General features: G+C 43.0%; 1 protein-coding gene across 3 annotated transcripts in view; it reads right to left on the bottom strand.

The window, feature by feature from the left end:
- The window catches only part of PEX5L (peroxisomal biogenesis factor 5 like), a 199,542-nt gene that overhangs the window by 21,803 nt on the left and 162,457 nt on the right, over window positions 1-15,282 (bottom strand). For 2 of the 3 annotated variants that reach the window (XM_073359305.2, XM_073359306.2), the window contains one exon: window positions 11,325-13,941. The exons of the other annotated variant lie outside the window; for it this stretch is intronic. In XM_073359305.2, coding sequence (XP_073215406.1) covers window positions 13,737-13,941 — 205 coding nt within the window. In that variant the 3' untranslated portion in view covers window positions 11,325-13,736. Of the gene's footprint in view, window positions 1-11,324; window positions 13,942-15,282 lie in introns of those variants that run through there. 3 annotated transcript variants of the gene reach the window in all.

Here is a 15,282-nt window from a genome sequence, read left to right as displayed (position 1 = left end):
CAGTTGTGAACCTTGTGATATTTGGTGTTTTCCTTAAAGCCCCAACAACTAGAGCAGAGGAGGTACATGAGAATTTCCACTCTCAACTAAAAAAAGAAAAGAAGGAAAAAGGTAATTTCTAGCCTTGATAGTTGCAGAGAAAAGATTGAAAACCTGAACCTAGGGCTCCCTAAAGATTCAAAAAGCAAACAAGTAGAACCTAAAATGTATTATTTTTAAAAAAACTGACTATTTTTAAGCCACTCTTATGATTTTTAGAGACCTGACCTGATTTTTGAATGCTTGGGGCTGGCAATACTGATCTGTGCAAGCTCCCTCCATTCATACATAGGTTTCTACTGTGTTCTTCTAGGTTAGGCCTTTGTAAATGTTTGTCTGTAACCTCTCAAATCCCATCTTTAGATATTAGACCTGCTTTTCATCAAATTACACATGCTTTTTGGGGGGCTTCTGATGCTCAATATGGGGCTAGGCCATAAAAAGACGCACTGCAGGAGGAAATAGCATTCCAAAGATGACTCTGACATGGCTTTCTCTACAGAAGCATAGGGGTTGAGGGCAAATTAGGGCACGGACATGGCCAGTGGGTCTATAATTCTGTGGACAGATTGGCCATAGCCCCTTAAGTATGTGAGGAGTGCAGGATGGCTGCCATTACTATAAAAAGAAGGATGGTTCAGGGGTTAGGGTGCTAGTCTGGTAATTTGAAGACCTGGGCTCAGTTCTCTGATCTATCACAGATTTCTTGTGTTACCCTGGACAAATCCCACTGGCCATGTCTATGCTACTTCCAATGTGGACAGAGGGATTTTTTTTCTGTCAGTGTGGTTAATCTATCTCTCTGGGATGGTAGCTAGAGCTAGATGGACAGAATAATTATTTTGTCAGTCCAGCTGTCTATATGCTGGGGGTTAGGTTGACCTAACTACAGTCCTCAGGGTGCAAACTTTTTCACAGCCTTGAGCAACATAGCTATTTGATTTAATTTTTAAGTGTAGACCCAGACCAGAGTCACTCTGTGCCTCAGTTCCCCATCTGTAAAATGGGATCATAGCACTTTGCCTTTCACAAGGATGTTGTGAGGATAAATACGTTAATGCCTCCTGCAGCGATTAGAATCCAAAATCTGAGTAGCTGAGAAAGGATGTAACAAGACCTTGATCCGTGCTTTTAAAGTATTAGAGGGGGTAAGGACACATCCTGAGCATTTCATAAAAGTGATACAGCGGTTGCTGTGGTGATGGCACAAGGTATTTTAACCTCTAGAAATAAACCACTGATTCCTTTGTTATGGTCGGGTTTTGGTGTTGGGAGGAGACAACTGGGACAGAAACAGAGATCTTGTTTTTTGACAGCCTGGCTAACAAAGAGCAAAAGGTTTGACATACATAACTATGGTCCACACAGGGCCTTACTGAGTATACCTTATACAGCATTGGAATTTGGGCGTGTGATGAGGTGTGTAAACTCCAGCCTGGCAGTGACAGGGTTAAGGGGAGCCGGAGAACCCTATTAGCCTATTATGTGGCACCTAGAGGGGAGAAAGATTAGACCCACGTGGAGAGAACCAAACCTGGTAGTTCATGTAAAGGAAGGACTGCAAGGCCAATACGGGGCTGAGAGAAGAGAGCATCAAGGGGCTTATCCCTGGGTCTGCCCTGAAGGGAGAATCAGCAACAGGGATGGATTCCAGGCAGCTGCCAGAAAGCCTAGGAGCCACCCCGAGAAAGCTCCTCAGCAACAGACTGGGAAAAGCCGCAGGGAGAGACGAAACTTCAGGGAGGGAGGACTGGAGAGCACAGCTCCGTGACAGACTCCTGCCAACAGGCAAAGGTAGGAAGCAGCCCAGGAAATCAGCGAGGGATCATAAGAAACAGGCCCTAACAGTTTATCAGAGGGGCCTTGGGCTGGAACCCAGAGGAGTGGGCAGGCTGGGGTTCCCCTACTGGAGGGGAGCTGTAGGCCCTGGGGGTAAAGGGGCCGCGCCTAGAGGTGCCAGATATCTAGTTTTCGACCAGAACACCCTGTCAAAAATGGACCCTGGCGGTTCCGGTCAGTACCACTGACGGAGCCATTAAAAGTCCAGTCAGCAGTGCAGCAGGGCTAAGGCAGGCTCCTTGCCTGCCCTGGCTCCGTGCGGCTCCTGGAAGCGGCCAGCACAGGGGGAAATCAGGGAGGCTCCGCAGTCCCCCCCCCTCAAGTGTCAGCTCCGCAGCTCCCATTGGCTGGGAACTGCAGCCAATGGGAGCTGTGGGGGTGGTGCCTACAGGTGCAGGCAGCTTGCAGAGACCCCTGGCCCCTTCGCCTGGGACAGTGATTCTCAAATTTTTGTACTGGTGACCCCTTTTACACGGCAAGCCTCTAAGAGTGACCCCCCCCTTATAAATTAAAAACACTTTTTATATTTAACACTGTTATAAATGGTGGAGGTGAAGCAGCATTTGGGATGGAGGCTGACAGCTCGCGACCCCCCTATGTAATAAACTCATGACCCCTGAGGGGTCCCGACCCCCAGTTTGAGAACCCCGGCCTAGGAGCTGGACATGCCAGCCGCCTCCGGGAGCCACCTGAGGCAAGTGCCACCTGGAGCCCGCACTGCAAACCCCCTCTCACACCCTAACTCCCACCCATATCCCACACCCCCTCCTGCACCCCAACCCTTTACCTCAACCCGGAGCCCCCACCTGCACCCAAACTCCCTCCCGGAGCCCGCACCCCACGCTCCCTCCTGCACCCCAAACACCTAATCTCTGGCCCCATCCCAGAGCCTGCACCCCCACCTGGAGCGTCAACCCCTCCTGCACCCCAACATTCTGCCCCAGCTCAGAGCTCCTGCACCCTGAACCCCTCATTTCTGGCCCCACCCTGGGGCCCGCACTGCCAGCTGGAGCCCTCACTCCCTCCTGCACCTTAACACCCTGCCCCAGCCTGGTGAAAGTGAGTGAGGGTGGGGGAGAGCAAGCGACGGAGGGAGGGTGGGGATGGAGGGAGGCTAGGCGGGGCCTTGGAGAAGGGGCAGGAGTGGCGCTTCGGGGCATGGGTGGAGCAAGGGTGTTCGGTTTTGTGTGATTAGAAAGTTGGCCCCCTAACTGAACCCAGACCAGGAATGAAGGCCTGGTACATTATCACTAAGATGCTGGAGTTTTAGTCTGGACTTTTTTACCCTGAAAGGGGTGAGGCTCTAAGCCAGAGGGCTGAGTTGCAAGAAGGAACAGACCACCAAGTTTTCCGAGCAACTGGCGATGGGGCATTAGACAGAATTCCATCTAGACTGAAGTCCTGACTTTGACAGTGTCTGGTATACGATGCTTCAGACCAAGGTGCAAGAAACTAGTAGCAGGCAATTGTGAAATAACCTTTCCTTAAGGATAGTTTCTTTTTAACACCCAGTCACTTAGGGCCGGATTTTTACAAGAGCTCAGCATGTCAGGAGCTGAGCATTTCTGAAAATCTGGTTCCAAATGTGGGTTGCTGGGGGCTTGAAAATCTGACTCTTATTGGGTGATTTATGCCCCAAACTATGAATGGTTTTTATATTCTTTAATTATAACAGTTATGTTAGCCTGTCTAATATAACTGCAAATGGAATTGCAACAAGAGAAAATTATTTAAATTCCTAGATGCAGGTTTCTTTGATAAATAGCAAAGTAAAAAAGTAATAGAGAATGCTATGGCTGCTGAGATTAAATGATGGCACTGCTGAAGTAACTGGTCAGTTAAATAAAAAACAGGCCATAGCTTCCTATTGGAGCAAAAAGGCTAAAAGAAAAGAATCAATTTGTTATTCAAACCGTAACGTATTTCAGTATTGGTTGGGCATATGTTGGAGGAGAAGTTGGTGCTGTGTGGAAGGAAATATGGTTTAGGTGCCTTATGGCATAACATTTTATTTAGTGGCCTTAACTCATGAAAAAGAGATTTGTTAGAGAAGTTAACACGGCTCCAGTGAAGCAATGTTAGTTAAATGACGACAATGCCCCTCACTTCTGTTGTGGAACCTGTAACATGGAGTGGCTAAAGGAAGCTACAGCCTGTGACTTGGTTCACTTGGCTTCCTGTAAATGCACTTTGTTAGAGGGCTCTGTAACCATAAACACAGTGTGGCTTCAATTTTTACATTTTAGGGCTAAACCTGTAAGTCTACTGGGATTTCTGCCTGAATAAGGACTGTAGAATCCAGCCCTTAGTTCCTTCATGACAAGTGTCTTTAACATGTGACTCATCCAAACTTTGGCTGAAATAGGTGGGTGGCTGTATTAATGTCAGTTCTAATTCTCACCCCATTGCAGATCATGTTTTGTTCCTGTTTACATTGTTACAAACATATATTCCATCCCTTATCTAATTTTAGTGTTCACAGTGCCATGTAGTGGTTGTGCTGTGAGGATGCATCGCTGTGATCTTTATTCAGTGTCAAATGTATTCTCCAACAACCGTTTGCTCGGTTCACATCAAGGCTAAATCCTGAGGTCACTAGTCTGGCAAACTCCCATTGGAGTCTATGACAGTTTGCTTGAGTGAAAACATAGGAAAAACTGATTATCTCCAGAATGAGGTTCATGTTCTTTATGGCTTTTCCCTTCAGATCATAGGCTTCTCAGTGCTACCATGCACTGAGCAATTTACAGTGTACAAGGAAAAAGGAAAAGCCTTCCCAAAGCTTTCTCTGCATATTATTATGATGACAATCAGTTGTTAATTTCACAAACAGGGACATTTTGAAGAACAGAATTCTGAAATCTGAATTCCCCGCATCTGTATTCTACAGTTTGTTTGACAAGTTTATTCTAAATATATAGGCATCTTCCTTGTGGAAGACTTTTAATCACTAAAACCCCTACCGATTTCTTTTCCAAAGATCCTGTGACATAATATTCTTAATTCTTTAGAGTTTCCTGAAGATACAATTTCCATGATTCCAATAAAAACTCAGAGAATATTTCAATACACCTGCAATTCTGAGGGGACAGAAAATGCCTCACAGCAGATGCTCGGCTGGTGTAAATGTCATTGTTCTATTAACTTCAGAGGAGCTAATAACAGTTTACATGAGCTGAGGATCTGCCCCCTAAGCAGATGTGGCCCAATTCCCCTGTTACTTAAAATGGCCCTGCACTAGTTAGTTCCATGGACTTTAACGGAGTTACTCCTGATTTACAGCAAGGAAAATGGGGAGGAGAATCAGGCCCTTTATCTTTATTTTAATTATATTTACAGTTGCATTGTAAGTATTAAGGGTTTCCTGTTTTAAAGCATTGTTCATTTGTGTTTCGTTTTGTTTTTCTAACCTTATGGGAGCTGGTCGAAAGGCTACTGAATCAGTTGGAGAAACTCCCATTGACTTCAATGGACTTTGGATCAGATCTGTGATGAACAAAACAACCTTGTCTTGTCTGAACTTTAAGCACAGAAACACATCTCTGCTTTCAAATAGCTAGGAATGAAAACCTCAGATTTAAAAGAAAAAAAAAAGTCATTTATGAATCTGCTCTGAGAAGTAAGTTCCCCATTTAATTTTAAGCAGTAACAACCAAAGCCCATCTTCAACTGCACAAGAAATCTGTCAAGTATTTGAAGCCACAGACAAAGTTTATTTTAAAACATATTTAAAAATTGCACAATTATAAATACAATTTAATATGTGGAAAAGAATCACAGGAAGGCATGCTTCCAACACAGTACAAAAATACTACATTAACTGTGGTGCTCTGCAAATTGAAATCTATAAGCTTAATAAATTAAACACATCAATATACATACAGTTCATTTTTAAGGAAGCAGTTTATTTTAAAGAGCAGTGCAAGAGAACATCAAACTGAAGCATCAGTAAACTACAGCTCTGTGTTTTAATATTTATTCATGGCTAGTAATGCACTGAGTATACAGAGGCAAAGTTACCTATTGTGAGAGACTAACCTGTCACCCCATAGTTATATATAGACACAGATTGCTCAGTCTAGGTCGATTTGAAACAGAATGTAAATATTCAAATATAGGGTTAAATTCGGCCTTAGTTCACACCTTTGCATCCTTAGGCCCCAATCCTTCTAAGGCTTACATGTGTACTTAACCATGGGTCTACAATGTAGAAAGTTGAGTATGCATATAAGTCTTTGCTGGATCATGGCATTTGTGAAGTCATTGTGGTTGTCCAGGTGTAACTATGAACAGACCTTATAATCTCTTCTTTCCTGTCTGCCGTAAATTGGCTTAAAAATAAAGCCAAAACCTGGTGCAAGATGTAAGGACTTTTAAAAAACAGTATGCAGCATATGGCAGAAGCAGCATAGAATGTCTTTCAGAACAATATATTTTTAGTTTAGTCTAGATATGTTGTACTCAGATATATAAAATATATATATATATAAACATTTTGATTTTTCTAAATTTACAATAGAGTACTGATATTAAAAAGGCTGCTAACTTAAGGATATTCTTCTGCCAATGTAAATGACAAATTCTGCAAAAGAGGTGGGGAGCGGGGGCAGGGGAGATCAAAGCATATGAAGGTCTTCACCTGGCAAGCTCGCTCAGTGGGACTGCTTGCATGTGAGAGCTTTTGGAGGATCAGGGCCTACTTTAGTAAACTTCAGATTCCTTCTGATTCTTCCTCCATCCCCTCTCCCCCAGCAGTTATTGCTATTCTGTGTTCAGACCCTGTAATCTTCCTCCTTTTTAATGTTGTCACATGTTCTTTTTTCATATTGTCCATATGTGATCAGCTAACTAAGAAGGTAACTAACTTGCATTTCTTCTAGAATGTTTTCTCTGAGAGCATGCAGCTCTCTGTCCCCAATATATTTTCTCTTTTCAATGAAAAAGAGAGTAGAAGAGGGCTATAATAAGATATTTTATTTCCAGCCTAGATGTTATTTGAAGAGTAGTTAATACTGTACGGTGTATCCATGTGACTCGTTTATATCTTATAAACATTTCTTAAATGGACCTGGAGTGAGATTGCTCCAGGACTACTTTATGGTCCAATCTAGTTCTCATTGGCTCCAATGGGGATTGGACTGGGACCTTAGTTCTCGACATCTCTATTGTGGCTGCCAGTCAGGCAGTCAGTCAGTGCCAGTTGTATTGTGGTATGGATATCCGTGTACTATGAATGGTAGTAAGATCACCTATCTAATCAGTCAGTGTTAGTCACTGTCTTTCTGTGTGACATATAGGCCCAGTTTTTTCAAAGGGGCCATTATTTCTGAGTGCCCAGCCTTGAGGTTTGAGTTTTCAGTAATGCTGAGTGCCCACAACTTTGGTTGAAGTCAATGGCAGCTGCAGAAACTCTGTACCTCTGAAATTCAGGGCCTATGTCTCTCAAACTGGGTGCCTGAAAATTAACTTCCACGGATTTAAGTGGCTACATTTGAAAATTATGGCCACAATAGCAGTAAGCCATGATGGTTTGAGATGGTTCTGGGAATCAGATGCTCTGGTTTAGTGGCATCTGTTCTAAGTCTGTCAAGAAAAGCTTAAAATCTGAATCTGAAAATCCAAACTGCCAGTTTTCGAGAGGGGTAGGCCATCCCCCAGTCTCACGGTTCTTTAACACTTGTAAAGATCAATATCTCAAAGACGCAGCTGCAAAAACCTTATTCCAAGGATTTCTACAATTAATATAATAAATATTAAAAGCAAATGTGAAATCTACAGTGCAAAGTAAGCTATAAGGATGGGATTTTCAAAAATGGTCAGCATTGGTCTAATTCTGCCCCCACTTATGTCAACAGTAAATCTCCCACTTTAGAGCTGGACTAATACTTTTTAAAATCCCATTTAAAATAGCCCATTACATAAATTAATAGTTAAAAATCACCTGTGTTTGAGCTTTAATCATGCAGTCTGTAAATTTACATTCAAATTATGTATCTTGCATGCTTTGGGTTAATATTTTGGTATGTTCATATGTGAATACTGTTCCATGCAATATTTTTGTACCTGAGGCTACGCATTTCTTTAAAAGAAAATAAATTCACATTTTTACAAACCTTTTATCTAACAGCATCGTAAGAAAACACTATTAATTAAGACACAGAGAGATCTGTTTGAAACCTCAATTTAATTTTTAAGTGGACATAAAAATAGTTTCTTGACGGGGAGAGAGGATAAAAGAAACAGGAAAAAATGGGGTTGGTTCAGAAACAAGTGTTAATAACTTTTTACATAAAATACTATGTTTGCATTTCTACTGGGAAAGGGCATCCACTGAAGATAACTGCACATCAACTTGAGTACACAAGAGACCCTGTTCAAATTGTTTTGGAGTCATTGCAATGTATAGACATAACTAGAAAGGAGCCCCTTACTCTCACTGAGTAATTGTACTCCACAATATTCCTATTGACTCCAATGGGGCTACTCATGGCGTAACATAGGATGAGCAAGGGTATCACAATCCAGCCCTGGATCAGTACCTGAATACATGCACTAGATCTGATCCTGCAAAATAGTGTGCACCCTTGACTCCCACTGAAGACAACAGGATTTGAGGGTGTTCAGCACCTTGTCAGAGCAGATCTGGCGTAAGGTCACCAATACCCTAAAGCAGGGGTTCTCAACCTTTTCTATCCGAGGACCCCCAACATGCTATAAAAACTCCATGGGCACCTGTGCCACAACAACTGTTTTTCTGCATCTAAAAGCTAGGGCCAGCATTAGGGGGTAGGAAGCTGGGCAATTGCCCAGTGCCCCATTCCACAGGGGGCCCTAGAAAGCTAAGTTGCTCGGGCTTCAGCTTCAGCCCTGGGAGGCAGGACTTGGAGCCCCAGGCTTCAGCCCCAGGTGGTGGGGGCTTTGGATTTCTGCCCTGGGCCCCAGCAGGTCTAATGCCAGTCCTGCTTTGCAGACCCCCTGAAACCTGCTCACGGCCCCCCAGTGGACCCCAGACTCTGTTTGAGAACCACTGCCCCAAGGGCTCTGCAACCGGGAATGTGGTTTAAATGACATGAAATACACATTATATAATACTCCAAACCTTAGAATAAATTAATTACCTAGCTAGGTAACAAATCTCTTTTGGAGAAACAGGAGAGTAATGAGAATGGAAAGCAGGAAAGTGAGATTAAGAAAAACCAAAGAAGCAGTGCCATTTTGGCTCAGATGCCAGTTTCTTGACCCTGTCCCTAAGGTGTCTTAGGTTGCCTTTTCCATCTGCTGAGAGAGGCAATGGTCACAGTGTGAAATTGCTATTTTGTGTTGCAGCTGAGCTCACTGCACACTCAACAATTATTTTTAGCTTTCTCAGAATTGACCCAACTGTTGAACTGCCCCATAACAGACCAAATAGGCAGCATGATAACAGAATACTCTGCACTCCTAGTGCTTTTTTTCTGGAGAGAGCACAAAGGTGGATGAGAATTATGTCCCCCTTTTCACAGCAGGGGGTAAATGAGGGACCCAAGGAGGCTGTGATTTGCCTAAACTCTGTGGATATTTCTGCATATCTTTTCCCCCCATTCCCTTTCTTACTCTTTATTTGATCTCTCATATGTTTTCTGTGGAGCTTCCCTTTGTTTTCTGGTAGTTCCAGTTTCCCCCTCTATTTTCCTACTCACCATGTTCTGTGGTATTAAGGCCCAAATACAAAATCTGAGTAAACAGCCTGAATTTTCTTTGTGTCCCTTCCCCCAAACACTCTATTGGCAGGGCATGGGGCGCCAATTCTACTGCTCTGTGGCTACTACTACAATCCATGTGCTGTGACAGCATTTATTCCTGCTTCAATTTACCCCCAACACCTACACAGTTTTGGACAGTGGATCTATGCAGTTGGTCATCCACTGGCCATACGCAACTGGAGACCATTCATGGGGTTGAGCCTCTTAGAAGCAGCTCAGTGGGCCATTCAGTTCCCTTAGCTGGTCACTCAGTAGCCTATAACCCCCATGTACGGCAGAACTGCAGTGCTTCTGCTAATTTGGGGTCCTTACGTGCCTATGGGAGGCAGGTTTGGTTTCTCTAGATTTGTGCATGCAAGTCTCTTCAATGTCAATTGTGTGTGTATATAAACAGGGGAATACAGATTTGAGCTATGTCTCCCCTGTTAAATCAGTAGACATCTGCTTTTCCTCCTCCTTTTTCGGTGGTGGTGATCATGGGGTGTACCCAGGACCCTATATTTAAAAACAAACTAATAAAGTAGCCACTCTACTAATACATGGTCCAAAACCAGAGGTATTGTGAACTACTGTCAGTCTTGAAAATCAACCTTGTCATTTTATCTGTGAAAATTCAAGCAGTTTAACTGTTGTTTTGGATGGCATAAAAATAAAACTTTAGCAGGGCTAGATTTACCAGATTTGTAGTAATATAATTATCCGCACAGAGATGTTCTGAAAGAACTTGTGTGATGGGAGAGCAAAAAGCTAGATCTGAGCTTTTATGCCTTTGCTCTGTTGCCTCTATCCAGAGCTGCCTCCTTCCTTTCTTACCACCCAAAAAACCCCACACTTTCCAGATTTCAGTTGCAGGACACCCGCTGCTCTGCCTCATTGATAGCTGAGAATTGTCATCATACATCACTGTCAAAGCAAAAGAGCAAACTGTTGTCAGCTGATATGAATATAGCAAGCCTGCTTCAGCTAAAATGAAATTTCCCAGCCAGCATTTCGTATTCACCGCTTAAAGGAAAACTGCAGTTGTCAGTTGTTATACCCTTATTTATTTACAAATACCTGCCCCTGTTTCAGCATTTCTCCATTCTGTGGTGCGCCTCTGTGTGGGGCTGTTATTTTAATGATACATTCTTAACTGATGATTTTTAGTCACTGACTTTGTGATTACAATATCAGATAATGATCTCACTGCACATGAAGCAGTGGGGACTGTTGTCTGGCTTGTTGGAAAAGGTGTGTGCCCCTTTAAGGGCTAGAAACCCAGCCAGTTATTTTCAGCTGCTGCCACAGATCAGGTCAGCTAACTTACCCCCTCCCCACAGTGACTCAAAGAGGTGGGGGACTATATAGGTCCTCGCCAGTGCAAGAAAAGGCCTCTTTTATCTGAACCAAGCAGAGGAGGAGCACCTACCCTCCCACTCATGGAAGTAGTGAAATACTGGGTTTTGTCAGGATCCCCTGTGGGCATTGCACTAGTCACTCCTTTCTCAGGTGGGTGTCTGCAAAGGAATTTGCCCCTCACTCCCAGATGGGCCAAGGTGAAGTGTATTTTTCACCTTTCCTATAGCACAGTGGTACCCCAACTTTTCCTCTCACCCCCCACTTACCAATAATGGAATGTGTCCACGCTCCCCAGGTCAGGAGCAGGGGTGGGGCCAAAGCGGAACTGGGGGCAGAGCAGGGCAGGGTGGTGCTCCCTCCCCCCACCCGTGGTACCTGGCCAGAGCCCTGCCACCCCCCAGATGTTCCTCGGTGCCCCTCTAGGGGGCACACCCCCCAGTTTGTGGACCACTGCCACTGCAGGTTCAGGGGGGCTTAGCTGAGCAAACATGAAAGGAGAATGGTGTTACAACTCATTTTGTAAACATTGGGCAGATGTCCAGTGCAAGTATTCTATAGGGAAGGGATACAGTGGTGAGATAAAATGGCTTGGTCAGGGATTTAAAGGAGGTATTCCTTAAAGGAGTAGAAACAGGGTGGGGGTTTCAGGGCTCTTATGACTGGTACGTCAGGGAGCTCTCCGCCTTCATAGCCTCCCCCCACCCTCATTCGAGGTGTGTGGGGGGAATGGCGAGGTCCCAGCAGCAGCTTGGGTGGGGACCAGGATGGGTAAGGGGCAGGGCTGATGGAAACCCTGTGGGGTATATATTGAAATGTTTATGGAATCACCTGCACTGTACACTTTTATCTGCGGGGTATTCCCAGACATTCAAGAATAAAATTGTGCCCTAATTAAACCACATCCAATGTCCACCTTCTGGCATAGCTAAACAAGGTGTTTTCCTTTAAGTGGTTGCTCAAAATAAGAGACAATTGCAAGAAAATTTTTATTTGTACTAATGAAGTAGACTCCTTGCCCTACAATCTGTGCAGTGGCTTTTTTGATACAGCTCTTTGGGAGCGGGGGGAGGGTAAAATGTCATTTAAAGGGACTGTGTTAGTTTTTCCGCTTTCACCTGCAATAGCTACCTTGTCCTGTCCATTCCTAAACACAAACCAACGCAGTATATCTTTAATGTAAAAATGTTTTTCACTATTTAGAGAAAGTACTAAAAGAAAACCCCCCAAACCCTAAACCACAGTACTTGAAAATTAACTCTGTACAACTCTATAGATCTGTCTTGGGTGGATGGATTCCCTTTGTGCTATACATGTGCATTGTACCCAACCCCTAATATGTGCTGAAAAACTCATTCTGAAGTCAGAGTTGAAGGTGCTCAGTACTTCATAGGAAGCATTTGGAACCATGTAGGTGCAGGCTTTATTTTAGGAGCTTTAAACACTACTGAAAACTAAGGTCTTGATTCTGCAACCATTGAGGTCAATCAGAGTTTTGCCATTGATTTCAGTGAGAGCAGGATCAACCTCTATAGCCCCTGTCCTGCAGTCCTTATTCAGGCAAATCTTTTCACTTCAGTGGAAGTTTTCCCCCAGAGTATGGTCTGTAGACATCTGCTCCTAAACAGATTCTTCTTTAGTTTCTGTGGAAAGCTGAAGGAAGAGATTCATTTTTTTTCTAAGATGACATTTACCTCCAATTAATCTGTATTTTTGTGTGTGTGTGAAACTACTGGTACATGCATAATAAATATTCTATTCACTTGAGATTATAACTGATACCCTATTTGCATTTTTAACACTAGGATTTGGAAAGCTCTCTATCTAGTGTCAAGAAGTTATATTTGGTCCTTTATGCCAACAAGGCTATATATATATATATCTCATTAAATCTTTTGTTCCTACTTTAAAAATAAATAAAAGCACAGCATACATTTACAAAAGATTAAAGTGCTTACGCACATACACAGGCCTGAAACCTACCAGGACCTCCACATAGGCAGAATCCTGCTCTTTGCAGGATTGGGGCCGTAATTGGTACAAACAACAAAAATTCTAATACAAATTACTGCTTCTGCTTACAAAGCTCATCCCTCTAGTAAATAAAGGGCCTAACCCTGTAAATCTTCCATGTACAGAATTCCTCCTGAATTCCATCTCTGAGGGCCTGTGAATTAGGTCCAAAAGTAAAATTGAAACAAGGTACCTTTACAAACAAAGCCCTCATTGATTGCAAGCTAATATATTCACCACAAAATATATCTACCGTACATGTACCTCCTGTCAGAGCTATGTGGAAGTAGGACTTTGAAGAGAATGGCCAACAAACAAACAAAAGTATAGGGACTCCACATTGTAGGGGCATGCAGTGTCAATTTAGTGCAATGAGCAATAAGGTTCCTTGGATGTGCTGCTTCCCACTCTAACGTGCAACAAGGATTATTAGGTTTTGTCTTAAATGTATTTTCTCTGTATAGGTGTGAGTGTATATATATATGCATATCTTGCATGGGATGAAGGTTCTTCGGGTATGACTGCTTCATCTAGGTCAGGTCTTTGTCAGATTAGCTGCTGTTCATTTTAATCCTTGATTTGAGTTCAATAGTATTTACAAAGTTTTGTGCTTTTGAAGATTTCCAGGAATTGGCTGATGTCTGGTAGAACTTCCCCTAGTGTTCTACGGCCCAGGATCTTTTGGAAAGTGTCCGTAATCATTTTGAAACTGGTAATGAAAGAGTTTTGCATTTCCTAATACATCTTCGTGACGTGGCTGCTTTTTTTTTACGGTTCTAGATTAAAAGCTCTTAACAGAACATCCAGATCACCCAAATTAGCGGCTTGAAATAGTTCTGGCTGGTCCATCATAGACAGAGCAATTCTGAGAGCTGCCCAGATATTGCCTGAAATTTCCGGCTGGGGAACCTGCTGTTGATTCCTGCTCTTTCTTTGCAAACTGAGAGCAGTGAGAAAATTGCTGACAGCCTCTCTGTGTGGGGAGGAAAGAAAGGCAACATCCACATATTACAACATAATCTCTTTTGTTTAAAAAATAAAGTATATTTTGTCTTCCTTCTAAGGCATTACGGTAAAATCAAACACATTATCTGACAACATGGGAGACCACGATCTCTTTGTAGTATTCTTGCTTGATCTGCCTTTAACAATTCCGGACAAAAGTGTTGCTGCAAGACTTCATTGTTATGTATCAAAAAGGCTCCACTTGTATAGTGATGCAGAGATGAACCTACTCAAGTGCCTGGGGAAATTCTCCTTAGTGTGGTTATGAATTCCATTATACACGTGCCTTGTTATCTTAATTGTATTGTTGACACTTGGGACTCTTTTTACACAGACCTGGATTTTACCCTTGATTCACACAGAGAAGCTGATCCGTGTATGAAATGTGTATTGAGCCACAGACTTACAGGAAATGGGTTTATGGAGAGAGACCATCTTGTCTTATGATCTGATAGGCATGTATGGATGGTCCAGTTGTTTGAGAACTGACTTGGGAGACCCAAGACTCTGCTCCATCACAGATTTTCTGGGTGAGTCACTTAGTCTCTCTGGACCTCAGATGCCCTTCTGTAAAATGAGATAATAGCACTTCCTCCCTTCACAAGGGAGTTGTGAGGATAAATACTTTATGACTGTGAGGTGCTTGGAGACTGTGCTGATGGGGGCCATATAAAACCCTAAGATAGAAGCAAACAAGGCTGGCTGCTGGCACACCAGTCCAGTGGCTAGGCATTTTGATGGCAAGTGTGGAAAATGAGCCACTAAAGGGGAAAACCCCCACTTTCAAATAAACCAAGTGCCTGGAATATGCATTTAATGGTAAATGGGTATGTGGGACTTTATTTCCAGGAAATACACCAAACTGTTTGGCTTCCTCCTGGAATAATTACAAAAAGGAACTTAGTAGACCTAAAGGCTCAAAAACCAGAAGACAAACAAATAGAACCCAACGTGTCTTTTTTTTTTTTAATCTGATTTTTTTTGGCATCTGACTCATGATTTTTGAATGGTTGGTTTGGCAACATACTGAAGCTCTGTGAGTTTTGCCTTTGAACATACTCCAGGATCTGGCCCGAAATCACTGTTTTGAAAGCTGTCTGCACTGAGTGTGTAGGTGTTATAGAAAATTAGGTACTGTACCATTCTGTTAAGACATCCCTTCCCTAGTAAGGGCTTGTCTAGATGGGGAGTTATTCTGGAGTAATTATTCCTGATTAACTGCATGTGTGGATGTTCTTATTCTGGAATAAGAGAGCCTTATTCCAAATTAGAGAAATCCATTTTGGAATTAGGTACTATTATTCTGGAA

Source organism: Lepidochelys kempii, chromosome 9, assembly GCF_965140285.1.
Source record: "Lepidochelys kempii isolate rLepKem1 chromosome 9, rLepKem1.hap1, whole genome shotgun sequence".
NCBI lineage: Eukaryota > Metazoa > Chordata > Testudines > Cheloniidae > Lepidochelys > Lepidochelys kempii.
Note: the sequence above shows the minus strand (reverse complement) of the source record. Positions and strands in the feature narration are given on the sequence as shown.